The sequence below is a fragment of the Cynoglossus semilaevis genome, chromosome 1 (assembly GCF_000523025.1).
Source record: "Cynoglossus semilaevis isolate Cse_v1.0 chromosome 1, Cse_v1.0, whole genome shotgun sequence".
NCBI lineage: Eukaryota > Metazoa > Chordata > Actinopteri > Pleuronectiformes > Cynoglossidae > Cynoglossus > Cynoglossus semilaevis.
In genome coordinates this window covers 11,159,314-11,182,425 of record NC_024307.1, presented here as the reverse complement: position 1 = coordinate 11,182,425, position 23,112 = coordinate 11,159,314, and the positions used below count along the sequence as shown (strand labels likewise).

Sequence of the window (23,112 nt, the reverse complement as noted above, 5' to 3'; positions counted from 1 at the left end):
GTAGGCACCACTATATATGGCACAAATAAGAGACTGTCTTCTGTATGAATGATTTAGGAAATGAAGTGTGTCCTTGGGCAAGACATCTGGTTTGCCACAGTAGCCAAACCCAAATATATGAGGCTGCTTTGATAGCCTTAAATGGAAAGGCCATTGGATCAGAAGAGGGTTGTCCCTATAAAATTTTGTAAACAGCTAGTACAGAGTAAGTCCGATTAAAAACCATTATATATACTAATGTCATGTTATTCTTTTAAGGTAATCAACCTGTTTACCAGAAACCTTTTTGTGTTTCTTCTGCTCCCATAGCACCGCAGCTATTTAGTAACTATCCAGAAACAGTTAACCATATGCTTATAAAAGTGACAGGATAAAATCTCTGTGGTACTCTGATGTGATAAAAGTCTGATGTGCTATCTAAAGAACCCAGCAGGTGAGTTTTCTTCATTTACTGTCCAGTTTTTCTTTATATCCGAGTAATTCTGTCTTAAATATTGCTCAGTATTTAAGAAGACATGCTTGTGTTATGCCCTCATCTCCTGACGCTGCGTACATTCTTTAGTTTTGGTCAGGAATTTTCCACTATAAACCAACAGGCATGCATTTTATACATGTGTCACTGTCTCTCTGTTTTGTACCATCTGAGGCTTACGATCTACTGTGCACACTGTTGTCACTGCTGTAACTACCTTGATTCCTTTGTTCAAGAGACACTTTGTCATTTATTTAATTCTGAGCATGGCCCAGAATAGTTCTTTTGATTTTTACGCATTCCACTGAAACGAACCAGGAGTTATCGTAGTAGAGTTGGTTATAATGCCTCATATTTCACTAGTACTCAAATAAATCCAAATCAAATAAAAGCATGCTGGGTACATCAAAAGCAGTATTTATAGACTGACAGCAAAGCTACAGATTCTGTTAGAGGATAGACTCAAGTGGAAAGGTCAAGAGAAGGTCATCCTCTCTCCCTTCCTCTCTCTCAAAAATCCAATTTTATTATTTTCAACCCTGTCCATGTGAATATTACATTGTATACATTATATTAACTTTCTTTGTGCTGTAGTCATTTCTGCACTACCACTCGGTTTTCTTCTTTGAATCTTTGGCTAGTTTTAACTACTTTTGGGCAACTTTTATAAATGCCTACCATTTATTGCCAACTTTAGCAGTTCCCTGTACGTTTACATTATAATACTTTTACTGTCTTTTGGCACAAATCTTTGCTAAACTACTGAATTGATGGAGAAAACTTTATCCTTATTAGGTGCTATTTTATTGTGTGTTGTATAGTGGTATAGGGGTTCCATATACCAGGGGTTATCACATCTGCCTTACACATCTGCCTTGCATGCAGAACATCCTGGGAAGATGCCCAGAAGAACCATGTCATGTAAAACTGGCTCCCGTGGTAGCCTGTGTGGGTTGCAAAAACTCACACTGTGAATTTCTCTTCCAAGCCTCGACCTGTCAATACTACTTACTTTATTTAATTTAGGTAATGAATCATAATCAATAGAGCCATTTCCCATCCAGGTGCTGTTCTTGTGTGTGAAAAACGTGGCCTATCATTATCCGTACATTTGATGTCAAAAGCACCAGTCACGCATTTCATTAATTCACTCATACACAGCAACACATGTTCATCACAGCTTTAAAGTCACAAGACCAGAGGGTCTTCATTTCTGGTTCCATTAAAAGCACCGGTCAGACCTTGTCTTTTGGAAAAGCCTGTTGGTGGTTTATTTGTTTTAATCACTACAGAGTCAGATTCAGGTGCAACACATGCCACATGTAGAAAAAAAAGTGTACAGTCACTTGAATGATGGTTTTTCTTATTGGATATAAACATTGACTAGACAAAGAATTTGACGTGGTGATGTGGCTGGAATGTGTAAAATTAAAAAGACACTAATAATGGTTGGGTTCTGATACATTGAAGACAGAACAATGAGAAGCTTCTGCAACCTCCACATGTGTGAAGTGGACTACAAGCTGACAATTAGTCCATGCTTGCATAGCCTAGAAAAGGAACAGGGGAAACTGAGCTCTTGAAAGAGCATCTTTACAGAATACATAGACCTGCATCGTCAACCTTTCACTTAATGCTCCTTCAACAGCTCTTGTTATACATGATTGCTGGAAACAGAAGTAAATCAGATTTTTTGTTTTTTTTGATAAAAAGTTTTTCTTTACAAAACAAGTTTTAGGAATGCAGTACGTCCAGTAAACATATGTGAGGCTTTTTCTTCCCTTTTTGCTGCATTGGAAGTGGAGCACTTCTTTCTTCCCTGGCCCAGAGAATGAGCTCCCAGCATCAAGGTCAAAAGCCCAGTGCTCATCATTTCTGTAAACATGTTGATATGTACCCAGTGAAATTATTACTTACTTAATTATTACTTATTATTATAATGCTAAAAATACGCAGTCTGAAAAAAAAAAGGAGAGTCAAGTGTGGGTCTTTATGAATAATGCATGAGTACTGTGCCTAATGATGGCATTAATTTGGCCTGTTCTCCAGATTAACTGGCAGCAGTACAGTAAAATCATAAGGGAGTGATTCTCCATGAATACATTTCTGCTTATCCCAGAAGTCTATGAAGCAAAAATAACTTAAGAAATGTTTACATGAAAGCAGTGTCTAGGCAATTGGGCCACATTTGTAAACCTAAAAAAAAGAAGTGTCACACATACAGATGGATCAAATGGAGGAAAGCATAATCCCACATTATTGGAGGCAAACTAATGGTCTGATGAGTCACATACTGTACATCCCATGCAACAATACTAAATGAATTTAGGAGGGTTTTCTCTTTTATAACCACCTAAAGATGCAAAAGGTAAGAGATTATATTTTTGACACATAGTATATGCATGCAAAGAACCTACGCTTCTTGGTTCCACCGTGTGAGAACATCTGTTACAGACAAGAGCCTTTCTATTCTCCAAGAACTCAACGAGTCTGAGTAGCAGAGACAGTAACAATTATAATAGGAATTATTGTTTGTTACTATTATGTAAAGCGTACAGTAGTTGCAGCAGTGAACACTGGGGATCCTAAATACTGCAGGAACATAATTCAACGCAGTGCTCCACTGATATACAAGCTAGGGATGAATAAGAATGGATAGGGTTATACTGTGCACAAATCACATTGGCATCTTTTCAAATAGAAATGTGTGATATCTTAGAGCTATATTCAAAATTATTCAGCATTTGACATTCTCATGCATACAACCACAAGAAGCGAGTCCATTGAAAAATAGTCCAAGCATTGTGTGTGTTTATGTTTTTTCCTGTGGAAATGGCAGAGAACCTAATGAGACGTTGTAACATGTGCTGCTGTCCAGTGTGTGGATTATAGAGAGGGAGAGGAGCGGTCAGCAGGGAGGTGGAGTAGGAGATGGGGGAGGACAGCCTCACTTCTGCATGTCGCACTGCAACAGGAGCACGATGGACGGGTCGCTCTTGGCGGCTTCTTTGAATTCCTCCAACGAGATCTGGTCGTCGTTGTTCTTATCCATTTTGCTGAAGATCTTGTCCACCCTCTGCTCTGGTGTCAAACCGTCTTCGTTCATCTTCATCATGATCACAGTACCCACCATTTTGTAGATGGCCTATGGGGGAGAAGCAGGGAGAAATTAGCAGCAAATTGTAGTTTATGTCATCTTCTGAAGCATTTCTGTGTTTACTGCACATGAGGACATGGATCAGTGATTTACCTCCAAGGATGCTCATACATCAAAGGGCACTTATAGGTACTTTTACTTTAACTTTTTTTTAAAACATTATGTGACTGCATTAAATTTGGGAACCACTGTATGAATTAGTAGGTTTTTTGTTGTTGTTGTTGATAACTAGCATTTCCAGTTCCATGAAAGTAAGGTCTAGATCGGTGGTTTTTAAAGTGGGGGTGGAAGGGATAAGAAAAAAAAAATCAAATTACTTACATACTTTTTCTAGATTCACAGACCCTGGTAATTTAGAGGTAATTTCACTGACCAATGAGAAGGACTCTATCATAATTTCCCTACTTCTAGTTTTAGCTCCATGCACTTGAATAACTCATTAATGTTCCGTAGGTACAGGTACTTTTCCTAGTATAGGTACAACTCTTGTCTTTCCTACAAGAAAGACCCCACTTTAATTGATTTCCAAGTAAAAACTAAGTAAAAGCAAAGGGCTACTTTATTGGCTAATTTTAGGTAAAGGTCAGTAAAAAAAACAAAAAAAACAAAAAACAAACGCCCTAACCTGTACCTAGCCTTTAGAAAAGTGGTTTGTCTCAGGATCTGACTCCAAATAACTAAAGTGAATAAGCAATTGAATCCAGCCACTGGTTGGTCATCTGAAACACTGCAGATGGTTTCAAAAGATAGTCTTAAAGTAGGTGTGTTGTATTCAGTCTATGGTTTGACAGCATATCTGTTCAAACAACAGCAAAATCACACTGTTGACCAATCGTTATGGCATTAAGTTTGCTTCAATTAATAGGTTACTATTTAAAAGGAGTGGATGATAATTTTAAGTATTTATCCATGGTTCTACTTTATTCATTACATTGAAATGCTACATAGCTACTGTTATCGGCACACTTATGGAGTGATGTTATATAAACTATGGCCATGGTAGATGAAAATGGTAAAATGCTTTAAATTCATATAGCACACATCACATTTATTGTAAGAACTATGAATAGCTTTGAGGGCGTATCAGGTTTACAATACTAATGTGTTTCCAGAAATGGAAAGGTGTAATTCGATATAACTGCAGTTGAGTTGTTACGGGTTGGCAGGTGTGCAGGAAGGCGATAAGATGAAAAAAAAAAAAACAGTCCGTCCCCTGATGAGTGACAGATTAATGACCGGATATAATCCCTTACCTCGATTATCTCCAGCATCTCCACTCTGGTGATTTTGCCGTCACCGTCCAGGTCGTACATGTTGAAGGCCCAGTTGAGCTTCTGTTCAAAGCTGCCACGGGACGTGATAGACAACGCGCAGATGAACTCTCGGAAATCGATGGTACCGTCTCCGTTTTTGTCAAAGGTTCTAAAGGCGTGTTGTGCAAATTTTGATGCATCGCCATACGGGAAGAACTGCAAATGTGGTAAAAGTAGTGTTTTAATCATTGATCATGGGTTCACAAAAGCTGTGGCTGCACCAGTAAAAGAGTCATTTCTTGTGATTAAATGTGTAGAAACTACTTTAAGACATGTACAGAAGCGTGTGTTTGGAGAACAGTGTGTAGAGTTGACACAGACCTTAACGTAAAGCTGCTGAAACTCGTCCAAATTCAGCCTGCCACTGGGGCAGTCTTTGAGGAAGCCTTTGTACCACTGCTTGAGCTCATGTTCATTAAACTCTGTGTTCTTCACCAGATCCTCCATCACCTCTGGAGTCAGCTTGCTGTTCTGCTTTCCCATGGTTCCTGTGGTGCGAGAACATGTGAATAATGCTGTAATCTCTGCTTGAGTGGTGACAGTTTGAAAATCCCTAACCAAAACCAAAGATGGCAGCCTTTTATATCCTCACTCCGTGTGTGTGAGTGAGTAAAAGGGAGTTAAAGTTGTTTTGGGATTTTTTTTTTTTTTAGCTGTTAGAGGTTTTTCAGTGGCCATCAGCGGGAAAGTGTAGTACTTCCCTAGTGCTTGTGTTCTATTTATGTCACTTCAGCCTATTTGTGCCAGTCTCTGGCCAGAGAGGAGCGCTGACCTGGATCATCAAAGGCAGTGCGGACCCGGTTCATCAAATGTTCGATCACTGCTATCATGTTTCCATTGAAATGACTGTCCCGTAGCCTGACAACGTCAACAAAGCCTGAGCTCATAAAAGATGAGCTGCTGCAGTAACTATCAAACTGCTCTGTGAACGTGCAGACCCACAGTGTCATCTAAAGTCTGGATCAGTGAAAATGTAACCTACTGTATAACAGAGCAGAGAGTGACGCAGATAGTACTTTAGTCATTCAGACGTGAAGTCATGGTGTTAAGATGATTTTTTTCTAATTTTAAAATGCTCCTGTCCAGTAGGACATTTTTATTTATTGCTTAAATAAACACAGCGTCAGGACCTTTGTGTTACCTGAGGTGTGTCTTACAAACTGGAGATTGATCAAAAAAATAATAATCAGAGGCATTTGTCTAATACTGACATCTCTACAGCGTTTCCAAGGTTAGGAAATGTGGTCCAAAACATACAAATTATAGTCTCCCAGTCTTGCTAAATGTAATATTAATTGGTACCTCTCTGACGGTCCAACTGTCCCACCAGTAGAATCCAACAGAACGTCTGGGAAACTATGTTTCTGTTTAGGGGCAGAGACAGCCAAAATGCAATCCAAATTAGAATTCAGGCTTTGCAGGGAGTGTCTTGCTGCAGCATTGGACCAAAATGCTATTAACCGTTGTATCATAACAAAGCATAACACTTTTTGAATACTACCCCACCATTTTTGGAACACTACACTCAGGATTTCACAAAATTTCAGTGCTGTCAGCAGCGTTTATATATCGTAGTAACATCACTTGATCTGTATCCTTTGTGGCTGTATAAGCTTTCAGTTTACACTCACTGGCCTCTATAGTGGGTACATCAGTCTTTTGAACATCAGCATTTATGGGTGTTGGTATGGTGGAGAAACTCATCATTTCTGTCGTATTTTATAGCTAGTATCAGAGTTGGAGTAAAGGGGAATTCTAAGAGACATTAAGCATTTTATGGTGTTGTAGGTATCAGCATCATTGGTCCTGGTATTTAAAAACCTGCTGAGGGTTTGGCAGATGTTTACAGAAATGGTCCAAAAAAAGAGACAATGTAATGTGAATGGAGCTTCTTTTTTGTGGAAACACCCTGTTGATGTGGGAGATTGGAGGGGAAGGGCCACACTTTGAGTGCCTTGTTACTAACCAAGCATTGCTTGAATGCCGCAGCCTGCATTATGAGTATTGTTGCTGACCATGTCCATCTCCCTATATGACCACCCATCTTCTGGTGGCTACTTTCTGCAGGATGATGCCTCAAACACAGCCACAGCATCTCATCCTAAGGGAGAAGCTTTGGGACGAGGGGAAACAGGAGATTTGCATCATGAATGTGCAGCTGACAAAACTGCAGCAATTGTGTGATGCTGTCATTTCAAAGTAAAGCAATACCAAGATTCCTATTTCTTGTAGGATCCTAATGCTAAATATTTAGACCGTTGCAGTAATAATCTGAATTTTCCTCAATTCCTGATGCTCATTGGGACCACAAAAAAACAACAAAAAAACTAACACCACATCAAGCTGTTCTCAGGAGCTTCACAGTCATGAATTATTGACTGAGATGTGGCAGAGGGGGGGAATTATGTAAAACTGACAGGAATACGTCAATTCTTGATGCATGTTTTAAATTCAGGGGGAAAATGTTGCACGTTTGAGCACATGAAGGCCGTTGTGAGCATCTCAACCACTGGACCACCAACATATGGTCCGAATCTCTGCAGCAACACCAGAGGCAGCATGACAGCATGCTGGACCACAGCACTGCATTGGCTCAGGCCTTCCATCCACAGCAAACGGTACAAATGTAGTGCTTCAGTAAAAACCAGAACCTTTAACGACCACAGACCTGAACATCACCTAGAACACACTCTGATGATCACTGGCGACTGCAGCCATAGATATGAGGGTTCATTTTAGAAATACATCCTTTCGCTGAAATGAATGACCTTGAGAACAGGGTTTTTTTTTCAAACTGGAGAATAGTTTCGCAGCTGAAGGAAACGACGCAAATGCGGGTGTTGTATTTTGGCGACGTTTCCTACCGCATGACGCACAGGTTTACGGGCGTCAATGACTCCCTCTGGCCAAACAGGGGGGCAGGAGATGCTGTTATATTTCATGCTATAGGCAATTTGAGTTAATGCTACTGAGGCTAACCAGGGAGAGAGAGGGGGAGAGAGAGAGAGGTGATATTGCTGCATTCCGATAGAAACGACGCAGTGAGAGTGTTTTCATATCCACAACACAGTCTCCTGCTTCTTTCCGTGACAAATAAAAATCCACAGACATATGTTTTGGATGCTCACACATGCCACAGTGTGTGCCAACACAGTGCCACAACACACCTCCGTTCAAGCAAATCAATTACGCCAACCTTTGTGGCATGTCGTTCACTCCGCGGACGATCAAACACTGCCTTTTATTTTTTGCTCCTTTCCCCCCATTTCTGGTTGTTTCCAGGCAAAAGGCAGAGGTTGTGTTTTAAAGGATGCGCATGTGCCAGTGTACCAGCAGCCCCCGCTCCACTCTACCCCCATATTTATCCGAAAGACAAGAATCTAAAATAACGAACAGGAAAAGAATGTGAGCCATCCGTCCTTCTAGTCACCCATCCATTCCATTTGCCGCATCTGTAACGTAAAGATCTATACGGCGTGACATGTTCATCTGCAGGCATGCAGGGGACTCTTCTTCTTACCTTTATTTTCTAACAGCGTCTCTTTCTGCTGCTTCTCTGTCCGAGTCAATTTGCTCTGGCTTCTGCAAAGTCCAGAAAACCCCCCTGCCGATGGGAAACGTTTGCCCAAACGGGATTATTCTCACCACTGCTGCTCCCCTCCTTTAGAAAAAAAATCTCTCTCTCTTATACACACACATACACACACAGAGAGAGAGACACAAACTGCCGCACGCGTGCGCGTACTAATGAAATTTCTGGATTCTCCCGACGTTATTCCAGATGAGACGCAGCAGGAGCGGATCCCACAGCAAGTCTCTAGTTAGTCGACCACAGCCAGGAGCGCGTCGTCACCAGTGAAGTGCATCACAGCCTGGTGATCACAAGTTCACTGATGGCTCTGCCGTTTGGATCTTGTCCACTGATCGTATACCGCGATAAAAAAAAAAAGTCTGCGATGTCATCATAGCGAAGCATCGCGCCGTCGTTTCCTCGTCCCGTTAAAATGCCTTTAGATCTGATGGTGAAACTGGACTTTAGACCGTCCATGGCTTCAAGGTCTTTAATGTTAAATGTCGTTAGAGTGATGTCGTTAAACGCACACTGCAAAGTAATGGTTAAAACTGATAGAGTGAAACCAACTGAGGTCCCTCCAGGCCAGGAGTCACCTCAGCCACACCCCTCAGGAGATTCCATTCATTTATTTCACTTACATTTAAATACATGTTTCAGTATATCAAGGGTTTTTAATCTGTGACTGTTTTATAATTAATCCACAGCATTATCTACTGTGGGTCTGTCACTGCCCATAAGCCCTTAGTGATTTTTGGATGTGCCTCCAAGGTCATTGAAGGCTCTCATCTACTGTAAAAGGTCATATTAGAAAAACTCCACCTTAATATAAATTCAGGCAACAAAGAAACAACCAGTGACTGTTTGTATTAGCAGAAAAGAATGAACTGTTTTTTTTAATATAAAATAAAATGTTTAAGGCCTTTCAGTTCATCTACTTTAAGGCAGTGGTTCCCAAAGGGAGGGAGGAGACCCCTTAGGGTACAAAAGGCTATTGGATTGGATTTGGCAGCTAGAAAAATACATTCCAATTTAAATATTTTTTGTAATTGTCCCACGGTGAGGAATGTTTACTGATTTGTGATTTTATTTTTATAGTTCAGTGAAAATTATCTCTGGTATTCTTGTATAAACTGCAGTGTTTCAAATACAGTTTGGTGAATATTTAAGGCCGTTGACAATTTTGAGCTGTGAATGTAAGAGGGGGGATGAGTGTTTGAAAATAGTCCAAAGAGTACAAAAAAATCATAGTCAAGTCCTCAGCTTCTTCTCTTTAGCTTGTTTAAGTTTTTGTCCCCAAAGGCCGTGAAGAAACTGTTCTCTATCATAGCAGTTTTAAAAAAGAAAACAAATTTTTCTCACACAAGTCTCTGCTTACTTGGTTTCATTAATTTAATAGTCACATACATTACAGTATACACATTAGATTTCCTTTACATCTCACTGACACAAAAGCAAACACATTAATACATACATAACATTTTAGCACCAGCTTAGCATCTGACCCTCTTGGCCTCCTCTGAAACTCTTATTTTGTAGAGATTTTTCAAAATAAAACCATTGTAGCGTGATCTCACCAGGCATGGCTTACATGTCATATTTTTACAGCAGCATTCACTTACAAAGGTTATTCCATTAAAAATGATGCATACTGTACACCAAAAGTGGTATACAAAAACAATATTATAGTATATCCATTTACAGTACTTAGCCGTGGGGTTTTTACAATAGTGTTTGTGTGTAATGTCTGTATAAACCAAAAGGGCCCTACAATTCATATAAAATAATCAAATGTTTCAGTTAGGATTGTATGAAGATAGTATGTGAATTCACTTAAATCTTATTATATCATGTGTATAATGCTCTTAATTTAGCAAGTGGTTTCATTTTAATTATAAGAAGAAAACAATTGTTAAATCAAATGGAGACACATTTGTATATAGGAATAATAGTATAAAATGTTTTTTAAAAGCACTGTAGTATAATGCACCATTTCAGTGCAGTAATAGATATGTTTAAACACCAGTAAGTGAGATCCTATAGTGAAATCTGATGAACCAGGCTTGTCTATATAAAATGTTGTCTGATATACATTTCTGCTCAGGTGATGAATGTACAGTATACACTGTACATGCTTTCTGTACCACAGTGGTTGTCCAATAAAAAAAACCCTTAGGACTTCCACTTAACCTAAGGTCCAATTTTTGGACCATTCAGTTTTGTCTAGCCTAACCCCAAGTCAACTTTGCACCAAATGTGACCCACTTTTGGTCCACGATCCACCATTTAAGAACCTCTGTGTTAAAATCTCAAACTAATTTACTATACATTGGGAATGAGGCCGCATGTGAGTACCAGACTATAGGATACTTCACGAGAGAGTTGACGATACTTCACCTCTCTGTGGGGTGCATCCTCACACATGCACCTGTTTTATTGAGCTTCATTAAAAACATTCATATTTCTATGTTTAACTTTTCAAAGACACAGGAACCATTTTAATATCAGAGTGCAGAGTCGTTCACGTAATTCTACAGCCCACTTCAGCTTTATTGCACTTTTGCAGCTTCCACCGTTGGCATCAATCCTCTGTGAGCACGCCAAAACAAACGCACTGCATTTTCTGCGCAGCAACAAACTGAGAGCGAGACTGGACTTCCACTGAGTGGCAGTAATAATGGTAATAGTGTTCTGAAGATGATAATATGATATGTGGTAGTAACATGTATTCTTCCATAAAAAGTGACCAGAATTGTTCTTCCAGGTCCAAGTATTGTATTGTATTGTATTGTATAGTAACAAATTTCTATAGTATCGTTTGGTAGCTTATTACCATGACATTGTGTAAAAATGAAGAAAGGATATATTCTTTTACGTTAGCCCTATTAACTCATAACAACACCAGCCGTATGTTGGAGCCCTTTGTGGCTCACTACATTTTTTCACTTTAATCCACTGGAATATTTTTCCTAAATGTACTGAAAGAAGTATTAGCTAGTCCCTTTATGAGACAATAAAATACCGTAAGTGACATCAACCTCGGGAACCTTCAAGAAAGAGACTCACCTCAAACCTGCTGGACTTAGAACCAGGGCTGTGTCAGCTCTGGCCCTACTTTGTGAATTGGTTTTAAGAAGGAGAAACACCATGAAATGTTTTCAGAACTTGTTCTGCTTTAGCTTGTCGATGTGGTAGCAAAGCTTTAGGGCTGGTCCCAGCTTCAGCCCGAGGTACTTCATGATCATGTCACTCTTTAGGAGTAAAAGAGCGTTCCCATCAATTTCCTAAGAAAGACAGGAATTCAGTCAAGTTGTGTCATATTAGGGGGAAATATTAGGATTAATTCTACTTCATTTTTAGTCTGGTTAATTTACGTGTTTCCTGAAGACATCGGCGTGAGGTCCAAGAGCATGTGGGTCTGCGTCTCTGATGAACCACACAACATCATCAACAGACCAGGTGGTTGGGTCTTTGTTTGGTGGAGCTTTGGACTCTTGAGACTCTGGAGTTGTGGTGTAACCTCCTGGATGACCAAACCAAAAACCTGAGCTGTACTTTTGTATCTGTAGGAATAATTTATGGATTCCCTGTTGGTTTTGTGAGTTCTCACCTGTCCTGTTGCTGTCTGGAAAAGTGTTTGGGCTGGTCGATGACTGTCTGCACATGTTCATGGAGACAGATCCACTGGAGAACTGTTGTGAGGAGCGGAACCCGTAGGAGGCCTTTGGGGAGTAGGCGGAGCTTATAGAGCTGAAAGCGGAATCCCCAAGATCTACTGAGTAGCGTTTTCCTTCTGACTGGTCTACATGGTAGTCCTCTACCATCGAAGTTTCAGCTGAAAATAAGACCAAGAGTCAAGACATGCCTGACAATTTTGTTAACGTTTTAGCTTCTCATCGAGTTAAAGAAATATAAGCACCATCTGACTGGTAGGAGTCACCACTGTGCTGGGTAATGGGCTGATCGCTGAAGAGGTTCTCACAGTGCAAGCTGCGACAGAGTTTCTTCAGAAAGCGAAGTACGTAGTCAATACTGTTCACCACAGGGAGACTCAGGAGGTGCTGCTTCCCATCAAATGTGGCTGCAAGAGGCCAGACAGAGAGATAACTTAACCAACAGCACAGTTGGAATAACATTTTTGACAAATTAGTTTATTCAACATCTGCAACAGTAATAATATTAGAAAAGGAAACTCTGGTGAGAAGTTCATGGGAAAATGAGGTTTCTTCTGGCTTAATTTATAAAATTAATAATACATTTTCAAAAGAGTGTACGTATAAGACACGTGTTCCTGCTGTCAATTTTGTGATTCAAGATTTTATTTAGAGTAAAATAGTAATTCATGCTGATGATGGACTGACCGATGGAAGCTGCAACACAAGAGCACCTCTCATCATTCTTTGATATCTGATTAAATGGACTAAATTAAAAAAAAATCTGGCATCATGTTGCAACTAAAAAAGCTAGCGATCAAGACCATTAACTCCTGACATTATAAGTCCAATGAGAATAAACATCATTTTCCCACAGACCTCTTTTTACACAGGGTTAATTCCGTAACCAGGAGAACTGCACTACCACAATTTGCAACCAGACTGGTACGTCCATTGCTTCTAGGCTTATGGTTCCACTTTAGGTAACAGAAATATCAAAGGTTACTAAATAAAGAGAAACCAACACCTGAGGGGGGTCTTTGTACAACACCTGATATTTTTTCTCCCCCGTAGCCTTGCGTCAGGAGGGTGAACACTGTTTTCTGCTGAAAGGCACTGTCAATGCAGCCCTGCACAGCCTGCTGCAGCACCACAGAGGGTCTGTCGGGTCCAAAGTGATCTGGGAGCTGCTGGATCTTCTTCCTGTCCAGGTTAGGGCCCGTGTTGGCTTGTTTGTTGATGTAGATACAGACTAGAACAGGGGAAAAACAGACCAACATGGAGGAATGAATGCATTCTCTATTGTGTGATGTTTTGTTTTTGTTTTGTTTTTTTCAAACTTTGGGCTGGACAGTGAAGACATGGTAGTCATTGCTGCGTGTGTCCTACCTGTGAGCACCTGGGGTGTGGCTGAGTGAGGGATGGTGGCAGCATCCTGGGGAATGGAGCTCATGTCCGGCTCTGGGGTGCTGCTCGGTGGAGAAATAGCCAGTGGTGTCATCACCATCCTGGGTTTAAGCTGCAAGAAAATAATATGTTTTTCATTCCTTTTATGTGTTTATTTTGGACAGAACATACTTTTGACTTTCCTCTTCTACAGTAGTTATTCTGGCTCATTCTCCAGATCCTCTTTAGTGTTGTATCTAACAACACTCCCCTTTTATCCAAACTTGGGATTGGCACCAGGTAGCGGTTGTTGTTATTTAGCTTGAGTTTACCAGTTTTTCCCAGGGACAAAGAGGCAGACAGCTGAATTTGAATGTCACAATTTTGACTGAATCACTGGTTTTGTAAATCCATCTTGACAACAACAAAGCCAGACTATTCAGTCCATCTCTTACTTTGTTCCATTAGGGTCCCACAAACTCTGCAGGCCCTGGAGTCTGTGTGTCTGTGTCTTTCTGTGTACACATGCATTTTTAAACACACTCCATCCCAACATCACATCTCTCCTATCGTCCACCCAATCGTGACTGACCTTAAAGCCTGGCTTTCTCCCCCTCTTCTTGGGCACTTTGAGAGGAGGGAGCGATTCTGGGTAGCGATTTGGAAAATCCAGCTTAGCAACATTACGTAGTGGGGGTCTTCCTCTCTTTCTGCCTGGTATCTTCCCCGACTGGCTGGGAATGAAGGAGGGAGCCACTGCAGCTGATTGCATGTCGCTGTTGTTGCCTTCTGATTTCTGTGCCGTTGCTGCAGGTACACTCATTTGGAACTGGAGACAAAGGGAAGAACAACTAAGCTTAGACCTCAAAAAGAAGAAAAACACACTTGACTAATAGGTAATCCTCTCCTCCTGAAGAGCTGCATAGGAGAGAGTAACACCAGCTTCAGATTGGTGCAAACACAGAGGAGGCAGATGCTTGGAATCATTACACAGCAGCAACAACACAAACACAGCGACTGCAGAGGACTGAGTAATGCAGTGAAAAAGAGCAGGATTAACAATGATATTGAAAAATATGTAATAGGCAGCTGTGAAAGAGCAGCAGGGGAAACATCAACTCCGTCCTGACCTGATAGCAGACCAGTTACCATGGGATAGAGAGAGGAAGAGGGGAGAAAGGGGTGGGGGAGGAGGAGGGTGTATTTTACCTGCTGTCTTCTGGTGTGAAAACCCAACGAGCCAAGCTCCTTAAAGTCTTAAATTTCCAGAGCCTAAAGGTGACTATAAATCCCTCTCAATGCTTGTTAAAGCCGCCATTGTCTTTGCTGTATGTGGATTTTTCCTGTGTCTTCCTTTGGTTTACACACTGCTGCTGCTGCCGCTGCCGCCGCTGCTGCTGCTCAGCACCCAGGCTGCAGACATCTCATTAGACTAATGCATTCAGCAGTGGCAGAGGGAGGAGGGAAATCGACTTCACCATGGCTACCTAGCTATGAATTACCATTACGATGACAGTGTCAGCCCAAATCATTACAGAATAAGAGAAGGCGGATTTGCGAATAAAGAAACATGTGACACAACCCTCATGTAGCAGCAGCAGCAGAGCAGGAGTAAAAGAGAAATGAACAGCCCAAAAAAAAAATCTTCCCAAAGGCAGATGTGGCAAAGGATCTAGTATGTAAACAAACACTCACCATCCAAAACAGATGTGCAGTATCCCTCCAATCCAAGCTGTGTTTCCTGTGTTTTTCCCCTGCTCCCAGTGGCAGAGTACAGATCTGGAAGCAAGGCAGATTCCACCTTAATACTGTATAAGTGTGTGTGTGTGTGTGTATGTGCGTGTGTGTGTGTGTGTATGTGCGTGTGTGTGTGTGTGCGGGTGTGTGTGTGTGTATGTGCGTGTGTGTGTGTGTGTATGTGCGTGTGTGTGTGTATGCGTGTGTGTGTGTATGTGCGTGTGTGTGTGTGTGTGCGTGTGTGTGTGTATGCGTGTGTGTGTGTATGCGTGTGTGTGTGTGTGTAAAAGAGGAGGGAGAGGAGAGAGGGCCCTCTGTTGTCATGGGTTGTCATGGCAACACGCCTGTAAGCTCTGGAACACCCTGTAAGCCATGTTTTGTCTGTGAATCCTGCTCAGTGCTGTGCAGATATAATTAGAGAAAGGACAAAGTCATGACGGGAATATTCATGGGAAAGTTTATTCTTCTTGTAGATGTTGTATTCTTTCTTTTTCCATTGCAGCTCCAACATGATACCCTTTTTGAAATTACATTTTCCTAGTATTTCTCCATTTCATTTACAAAGAAATAGGTATTGGTATGCCAAATTTCCAAACATAAGATTAGTCTAGAAATGTAAATGCAAAAAGTTGGTACATAATAACATAATTTATATTTATTTATTTTACAATATGTTATCTGTGATTAAAATACTTTGAACAAAAAGTGAAAAATTGAAATGTTCTCTAAATGGATTTAGAGAAAGTTATTTCTATAGTGACTATATCAGGCCTTTTACAGTCCAAGCCACAGCTTTTTTTCAGTTGCCCCTGTCACTCAATACTTGTGTTGGCTAATGTAAAATGTGGCATGTGGCAAAAAGACATTATTTTAAGTAGATTTAAAAAAGCTAATTTAATTGTGAACAAAACAGTGGTTTGTATTTTTGGATGGTTGTCAGATCATTATTCAATAATATAAATCAATTTTATGTCTGCCAATGAAAACCTTAATAAACGTGTTTTGAATTTTAAATGAATTTTACTATCGATAAAGATTACAAGAAAATGTGAGAAATGTCGCCCTCCTCCGGTTGACTGTCCGTTTTGGCTTTGTTAATAAAGTTTTAGTGACGTCACGCAAATCCAAGATGGCGGTATACATACAGTTCCCTGTAAAGATGTCACCCTCAGCCTTACTGGGCGTTAGTTGTCTTCGAAAAGAACTGTATTTTTCCAAATATGTTCGGAAATGTTTAACGGAGTTCTGCAGACGAGGTGAGCTGAGTTTCTGGTGAGTCGCTGTTACGGTTAAAGTGAGTTGAAGTGTTTTTCCAGTGAAATCAACTGTAGTCCAACCCAACCCTTGCTAGTTATGTCAACCCTTTTACTTACTACTGTTTTTAAAAACTAAACCAAAAAAAAAAAGAATATTTTTTTGCCACCTCCTGCCATTCAGTGTAGTTGACACGTCAACTAACCTTTGGTATTCCTATAAAACAGCGCCAGTGTTGTAACGCTCAGACGTGTCATCTGTCAAATTATTATTATTATTCTCCTGTTAAAATGTATTAAAGTAATGGAGTTACGCGGTATACTGATATACTTAGTTAGAGGACAATTGTAATTTCAATGTTACGAAACTCTTGTCGTGTTTTAACACATACGTTCCACGATTTTTAAAAATTTTAAATTATCGATTTATTTGGTCAGTGTCTAAAACGTTATATAAAGTAAACGTGTTAACATTTTAAAAGCTGAAAAAAACTTACAAAATACCATAATATATCATGAATATTTCTATATTAAGTATCAAGGAAAACTGAAAATGATCCATAAAAGTGCAGGATAACCCACCTATATATATGTGTGTGAGATTGCTTAGAGAGAGAAAAAACAGCCTACAGTAGTTATTTAGGCAATGATGTTTCTGTAATTGTTTTCTGACTGTTGAAGTAAAAATCGTTTCTCATAAAAACAATGCCAGATGCTTAGTTTTCTGTGTGTGTCTTTGTGTAAGGTTACTCTGGGGTTAGTGGTCCTATAGACCACTACACTGCACTGATCAGAGATGGGACACTGAGAGAGGATGAGCACCAGAAAGCTGTGTTGCAGAGACTGGATCAGCTGCACAAAAGACTTAGAGGTTACAGCAACACCCCCACATCCTTCCTTTCCAAGGTAGAGAGAAAAACTGGGTTTCTGCAAATTATCTTTATATGATGATCACCATGCTTATATGTGATAAATATTGTAACTGAAACTCCAGCTGTTATTTGTCAGAGTGCAAATGAGTTCTACTGTGTAAAAAACCCATCTGAAACAAGTTTGTCTTCTGTAATGCAACTGTCATGCCTTAATGACATTTTAGCTCAGAGGACACAAGTGATCCAGTTGGTAAATAAAAGAAAGATGTGTCCACATTACATTATTGAAATGTTAGCAGCAATGGATAGATAACTTCTGTACTTCATAAAACAAGGTTTACTTTATAATCCTTTTCACATTTAAACCTTTCAATACAAAGAAATAGATTTCTATTTGATTTTATTTACAAGCTTATTTAGCTTCTTTAATAATCTCTTTATTTTTGCTAGTTTTTCTCAAAACCTAAACCACCAAAGGGCTACTACATCTATGGTGATGTCGGTAAGTCGTACAGAGTCATTAATAAACATAATAAACATGCTGTTAAAGAATACTAAACTTCACTTTGATTTCAGCGTCAAATTTAAATATGTTCTATTATTTCAGGCACAGGAAAAACCATGGTCATGGACATGTTTTATTCCTATGTGGAGACAGAGAAGAAAAAGAGGGTCCATTTCCATGGCTTCATGTTGGACGTGCATAAACGTAAGCATGTTTACCAAAATAAATACTTAAAAATAAATAAATAAATAAAGTTTAGAGTTCAGTTTAGCTCAGACTCATTTGTTTAAGTCATATGAACAAGGATGATAAAAATTAAAATCTGATTAAGTGATTGTGGGTAAAAACAGCTGTGTGGTTGCTGATCGAAATCGAGGTTTTACATCCTGTTTACTCATCACAGTATGTTTGGTAATAGTTAAGGTTTTCCATAGTGTTCCTTAGGTACATACACCCTGGTAATTTTCTTTTAAACAGGTTATGTGAAAATACTTGTTTGTCCATCTCGTAATCTGTTTTATATATATTTTAGGTATCCATCGGCTAAAACAAAGTCTGCCAAAGAGGAAAGCAGGAAAAATGGCCAAATCCTACGACCCCATCGCTCCAGTGGCAGAGGAGATCAGTGAGGAGGCCTGTCTCCTGTGCTTCGATGAGTTTCAGGTCATAACAAAATTCTTAATGTTTTCATATCCCAGCATCTTTCATACAAACAATCAGAGTTACTAAGTAGTAGGTGTTAGCATTCTGAGTTAAATATTTTGTCTTGAAACACAGGTCACTGATATCGCTGATGCCATGATTCTGAAGCAGCTTTTTGAGAATCTGTTCATGAAAGGAGTTGTTGTCGTTGCCACTTCCAATCGTCCTCCGGAAGGTAGGAAACAACTTTATTTTAATGAACATAAAGTCTTGGATGGCTACATTTATAATGTGACAATTTTGTTAAAAAATAAATGGCAATCATCCCTCCCCCCCATGTTTTCATTAAAGTAAATGACCCAAGATGTTCAAGCCTACTGTTTTCAAAGATTTTAGAGAAATTTAAACCATTTTTCCTTTTATTTTCCTCCAGACTTGTATAAGAATGGGCTGCAGAGAGTCAACTTTGTGCCTTTTATTGCTGTCTTGCAGGTAGGACAGGCAGTGTTTTTTCATCCCTTTTGGAATTTTGCACTTCCAACATTTTAAAATTTTATTTTATTCAATTTGTCTATCGTTAATCATTTTCAGTTATTTTTTTTTTCCATTTAGAAACATTGTGAAACTCTACGGCTGGACTCTGGCGTTGATTATCGTAAAAGAAACAGGCCGTCTGCTGGAAAACTTTACTTTCTGTAAGACACATTTATTTAAAATGTAGCAGAAAACTTGTTCCAAATCCATCAATTTATTTAAAATTTTCTTTGTTTAGTTCCAGTGAACCTGAGGCTGAATTAACTTTAGACAAGATGTTTGATGAGTTGGCTTTTAAGCAGAATGACAGTAAGTAAAGTAGTGCACTCACACCATAATAGGCTTAGTTGAACAAAAGATCTAAATGCTATTTCTCTGAAATATAATCTTTAATTTTTCTTCAGCATATTGTCATATTTTAACTTTGTTTCTTTATAGTAACACGACCCAGAATTCTGAAGGTTCTCAATCGACAAGTTCGTTTAGACAAAGCTTGTGGGACAATTGTTGACTGCACTTTTGAAGAGCTGTGTGACAGAGTGGGTGGTTTAAAATATTTCATTAAAAAAAAAGTTTCCTGTGACTGACTTTATATTTTGTCTTTTGCAACTGAAATGTCATGTTTTATACATTTTTGTCCAACACATTTAGTCCTGCAACTAAACCCACAACACAGGAAAAAAAAACAACTTTATATTCAATGTTTGTGTGTTGCTATATGAACCTCAGTTTGAGTTTTGAGTTTCTATTATGTTTTTTAAGCTACTAAACTGTTTTTCATTTTGATAAATGTAACATAACTGTTAAATGCAAAATGTCTACTTTTACAACTTGCACCTTAAAATGATTTCAGATTATGTGTTTAATCATATTTCACCACCTGAATGTCATCATATCTCAGCCTTTAGGGGCCAGTGACTACCTGGAGATATGCAGACTGTTTGACACCGTCTTTATTCGTCACATTCCACTGCTCACGCTGAACAAAAAAACCCAAGCCCGGAGGCTCATAACTCTGGTGGATGCCCTCTATGACCACAAGGTACACAGTCGTTAATGGAGCTAACCAAATGTGAGCCTTGTAGGGAGATTGAACCTCTTCTCTTTTAATTTTAGGTACGGGTAGTGATTCTGGCCGACCATCCCCTGGAGGAGATATTTGTGCAGAACGGCGATCATCACGGCCATGATGAGAGTCACATTCTCATGGATGATCTGGGACTGAAAAGGGTGAGAGTAAATATAACTTTGACTGACTCACACAAAAAATGTCATCTAAGTTTAGAGAAGGAAGGGAGAGGTTGGTGGAACACAGAGGCTCAGGTACACTGCTGGAAAGAACACTAACAATTTTGCCCTAAAGCGTTTAACCAAGTGTTTAAAAGAGCCTTTTGGAAATGTGAACAACTGTTTGATTAAGGTGGGTCTTTCACTCATCAAATTCTGTGTGGATTGATAGGACGAAGCCAGCAGTTTGTCCATATTCAGTGGAGAAGAGGAGATGTTTGCCTTCCAGAGGACGGTGTCCCGACTGACAGAGATGCAGACAGAGGAGTACTGGCTGGAAGGAGACAGAAGCCTCAAGTCCAAGGTTTAACGGAGGAGGGAACGCTAGACGGTGTTACACAGTGACCATACATTCATACTTGATACACACTGTACTTCACTCTGCCTACAACAGTCCAGACTGAAACACTACGACTCATTTTTCACTACAGACGGAGCAGCAATGCTGCACCCTCTGTGTGTGTATGTGTAGATTTATAGAAATATTTATTCATATTTTTAAAAGCCTTTTATTGTTCTATCGCAACATTGCACTTTAGGAAAAAAATGTTTCAAAAAAAGTGTCATATTGCTTGTAATCAAAATGTGGTCCAGGTGTATTTACTTCTTAAAGATATGGGTTAAAGCTGGATTACTTATTGAAAAGGGATCTTTAAAGGATTTTTTAAGGTGATTGAAATAGATATTTAATGAATATTCTACAAATCCTACAGTGTTTTTAATATGCAAAGCATTTGCATTTTTAGTTTTACATGGCTAAAGAAAACAAATGCAAAAACAGGGGAAGAACCTGCTCCAACCTTTAAAGATGAATTGTTTTTTTCTTTCCTGCTTATGTGGTTGGTGCCTGTGATATTGCACCGTCGTACATGAACAGTGCCACTTGGAACCTTCAGTTAATTTTCCTCTCCAGGGTAAAAAGGAAACCACAAATATATGAAATTAAGTGTTTTTGCCTTTTTATGCCACTGTCTTCCTAAGTGAAACTAATAAGGTTTTGGTCGTGTGGGTGGGTAATGTGTCTAACTGTTAAACTCCAGTACATGAATACTTTGTATTTGGAAAAGGCCAGTGTTCAGACACCGGGCTGCGTGGGAAGTGCAAGTGAAGTGAAAAAAAAAACCCAAAGTCTCTCACTTGCAGTAAAAAGGTGTAAATGGAACACGCACAACAGTGATATTTAAACTAATTCTGTCATATTAGCAAAAACCCACTTGTTATGAGGCTTTGGGAAAACTGCAAAAGGACAATGAAGAACTGTACAACGGTTGATGGACTGTAATTTCCATAAGCATCCTGTTGACTTTTAGATTTACATTTTTAACAACACAAAAACAGATTTAGAAGCCCACTGAAAGACAGAGACTTCAGCCGAGTACCTCTCAAGACTCAGAAATTAAATCAGATAGATTGACCTAATACTGTAGATATAGGTACTGGGTGTACCTAATAAAATGGTCGTCAGTGTCTTATAAGGTGGTCCAAGGCTGGTCCAAGGTTGAATGTGTTGTCCTTCAACAAAGGGGTTTCTTTTTTTAATACTTTTTTCTTGTTCTCTTTAAACTTTAGAAAGTGATGTTTTTACCTGGAAATGATTTGTCTTTTTCAGAAATGTGTTGGTTTTCGAAACACTTAGACCAGCTACAACAATGACATGTCCAAAGTCACTGAAATCATCTTTCACTTTCATGTTGCATCAGGCCACCTTGGTCACGTCTACATATGCCTCATCGTCAGCCTAAATTCTGCCAAGCCACAGGTGAATCAGATAATGTGCTTTCAAAAAAATAGATAAGAGAAAGTACGGCATCCTTTTTATTACTGGTTATAATGGTTGCTGCTTTATTTGGAAGTTATACTTTTTATTTACTGGTATTTATGCATAACATGTACCGTCACTGTATCGTGGCACACAATTGGAGCTCAGCGCCATAGTAGTACACTCCATGTACAGTATTACTACAAACTGTATCAGCAAAAGTACAACCATGAATAAATAATTCATCATCATTAGCCTCATTTTCTCGCTCAAAATGCTTTAGGTTAATTGGATATGGTTAATTTACCATATGTATAAGTGTGAGTGTCAGGAGTTGGTTGTTTTGTGTATGGACCTGTGATGAACTTTGAACCTTGCTCATTGGTTGCCGGGATCAGCTTCAGCAGCAAAAGTTAAATATATTTGCAAAAAATGTTACAAACACTGTCTGAATCCACCAAAAATATTCACAACCTCATGCAGTACCTCTGCAGTACCCCAAGGGTAATTTCATACCTGTTGATGACCTCTGCCCCTAAAGGCTTGAACAGGAGATAGTATTCAGTGTACTTGTAATATGACCACTAGATGTCCCTAAAACACAAGCATTGTACCTTTAATTATGGTACTGTAAAAATAATGTACTTTGTTGATCCCCAAGTAATTTTTTTTTTATTTCATACGATAACAGTTTCAGGCACATAGTAAAATATATTTGAAAAGGGTGATTAATTGAAATATATATATATATATATAAAATATATATATATATAAATTTTATATATATATATATATTTTTTTTATATATATATATATATATGTAAGAACACTGTGCGAACTACACATAATAACTTATGTAATTACTTGGAGATACAGGATTTCCTTACTGTGTTAAAGTCCAGTGTTCCGTTGAGAGAGAGAATGATGTCACTGCTGTGTGGACATGTCCACACTGTCACTTTAATTTCAGC

The 23,112-nt window shown here is 39.2% G+C and overlaps 3 protein-coding genes across 7 annotated transcripts; 1 reads left to right on the top strand and 2 right to left on the bottom strand.

Annotated features, from left to right (window-relative positions):
* Positions 1–65: 65 nt before the first annotated feature.
* On the top strand, positions 66–22,392 carry LOC103379330 (AFG1-like ATPase). Of its 3 annotated transcripts, XM_025062262.1 has the most exons (14): positions 66–205; positions 310–433; positions 17,288–17,448; positions 17,865–17,916; positions 18,022–18,123; positions 18,452–18,582; positions 18,697–18,796; positions 18,995–19,053; positions 19,174–19,256; positions 19,334–19,404; positions 19,534–19,634; positions 19,997–20,137; positions 20,212–20,325; positions 20,555–22,392. In XM_025062262.1, the coding sequence occupies exons 2-14, from the start codon at positions 409–411 to the stop codon at positions 20,690–20,692; spliced, it is 1,278 nt and encodes a 425-aa protein (XP_024918030.1). In that variant the 5' UTR covers positions 66–205; positions 310–408; the 3' UTR covers positions 20,693–22,392. The 3 variants fall into 3 exon arrangements, with proteins under 3 accessions (XP_024918030.1, XP_024917999.1, XP_008309071.2); XM_025062231.1 differs by lacking the exon at positions 66–205 and having other exon boundaries at positions 276–433; XM_008310849.3 differs by lacking the exons at positions 66–205; positions 310–433 and adding an exon at positions 16,371–16,545.
* Positions 1,720–8,891, bottom strand: vsnl1b (visinin-like 1b). Of its 2 annotated transcripts, XM_008310839.3 has the most exons (5): positions 8,463–8,891; positions 6,245–6,306; positions 5,264–5,430; positions 4,883–5,098; positions 1,720–3,617 (listed from the first exon to the last, which is right to left on the bottom strand). In XM_008310839.3, the coding sequence occupies exons 3-5, from the start codon at positions 5,423–5,425 to the stop codon at positions 3,420–3,422; spliced, it is 576 nt and encodes a 191-aa protein (XP_008309061.1). In that variant the 5' UTR covers positions 5,426–5,430; positions 6,245–6,306; positions 8,463–8,891; the 3' UTR covers positions 1,720–3,419. The 2 variants fall into 2 exon arrangements, with proteins under 2 accessions (XP_008309061.1, XP_008309052.1); XM_008310830.3 differs by lacking the exon at positions 6,245–6,306 and having other exon boundaries at positions 8,463–8,889.
* On the bottom strand, positions 10,135–15,397 carry scml4 (Scm polycomb group protein like 4). Of its 2 annotated transcripts, none has more exons than XM_008310861.2 (8): positions 15,248–15,397; positions 14,145–14,381; positions 13,556–13,685; positions 13,218–13,418; positions 12,433–12,594; positions 12,124–12,348; positions 11,888–12,036; positions 10,135–11,797 (listed from the first exon to the last, which is right to left on the bottom strand). In XM_008310861.2, the coding sequence occupies exons 1-8, from the start codon at positions 15,248–15,250 to the stop codon at positions 11,672–11,674; spliced, it is 1,233 nt and encodes a 410-aa protein (XP_008309083.1). In that variant the 5' UTR covers positions 15,251–15,397; the 3' UTR covers positions 10,135–11,671. The 2 variants fall into 2 exon arrangements, with proteins under 2 accessions (XP_008309083.1, XP_008309092.1); XM_008310870.3 differs by lacking the exon at positions 15,248–15,397 and adding an exon at positions 14,762–15,187.
* Positions 22,393–23,112: the final 720 nt, after the last annotated feature.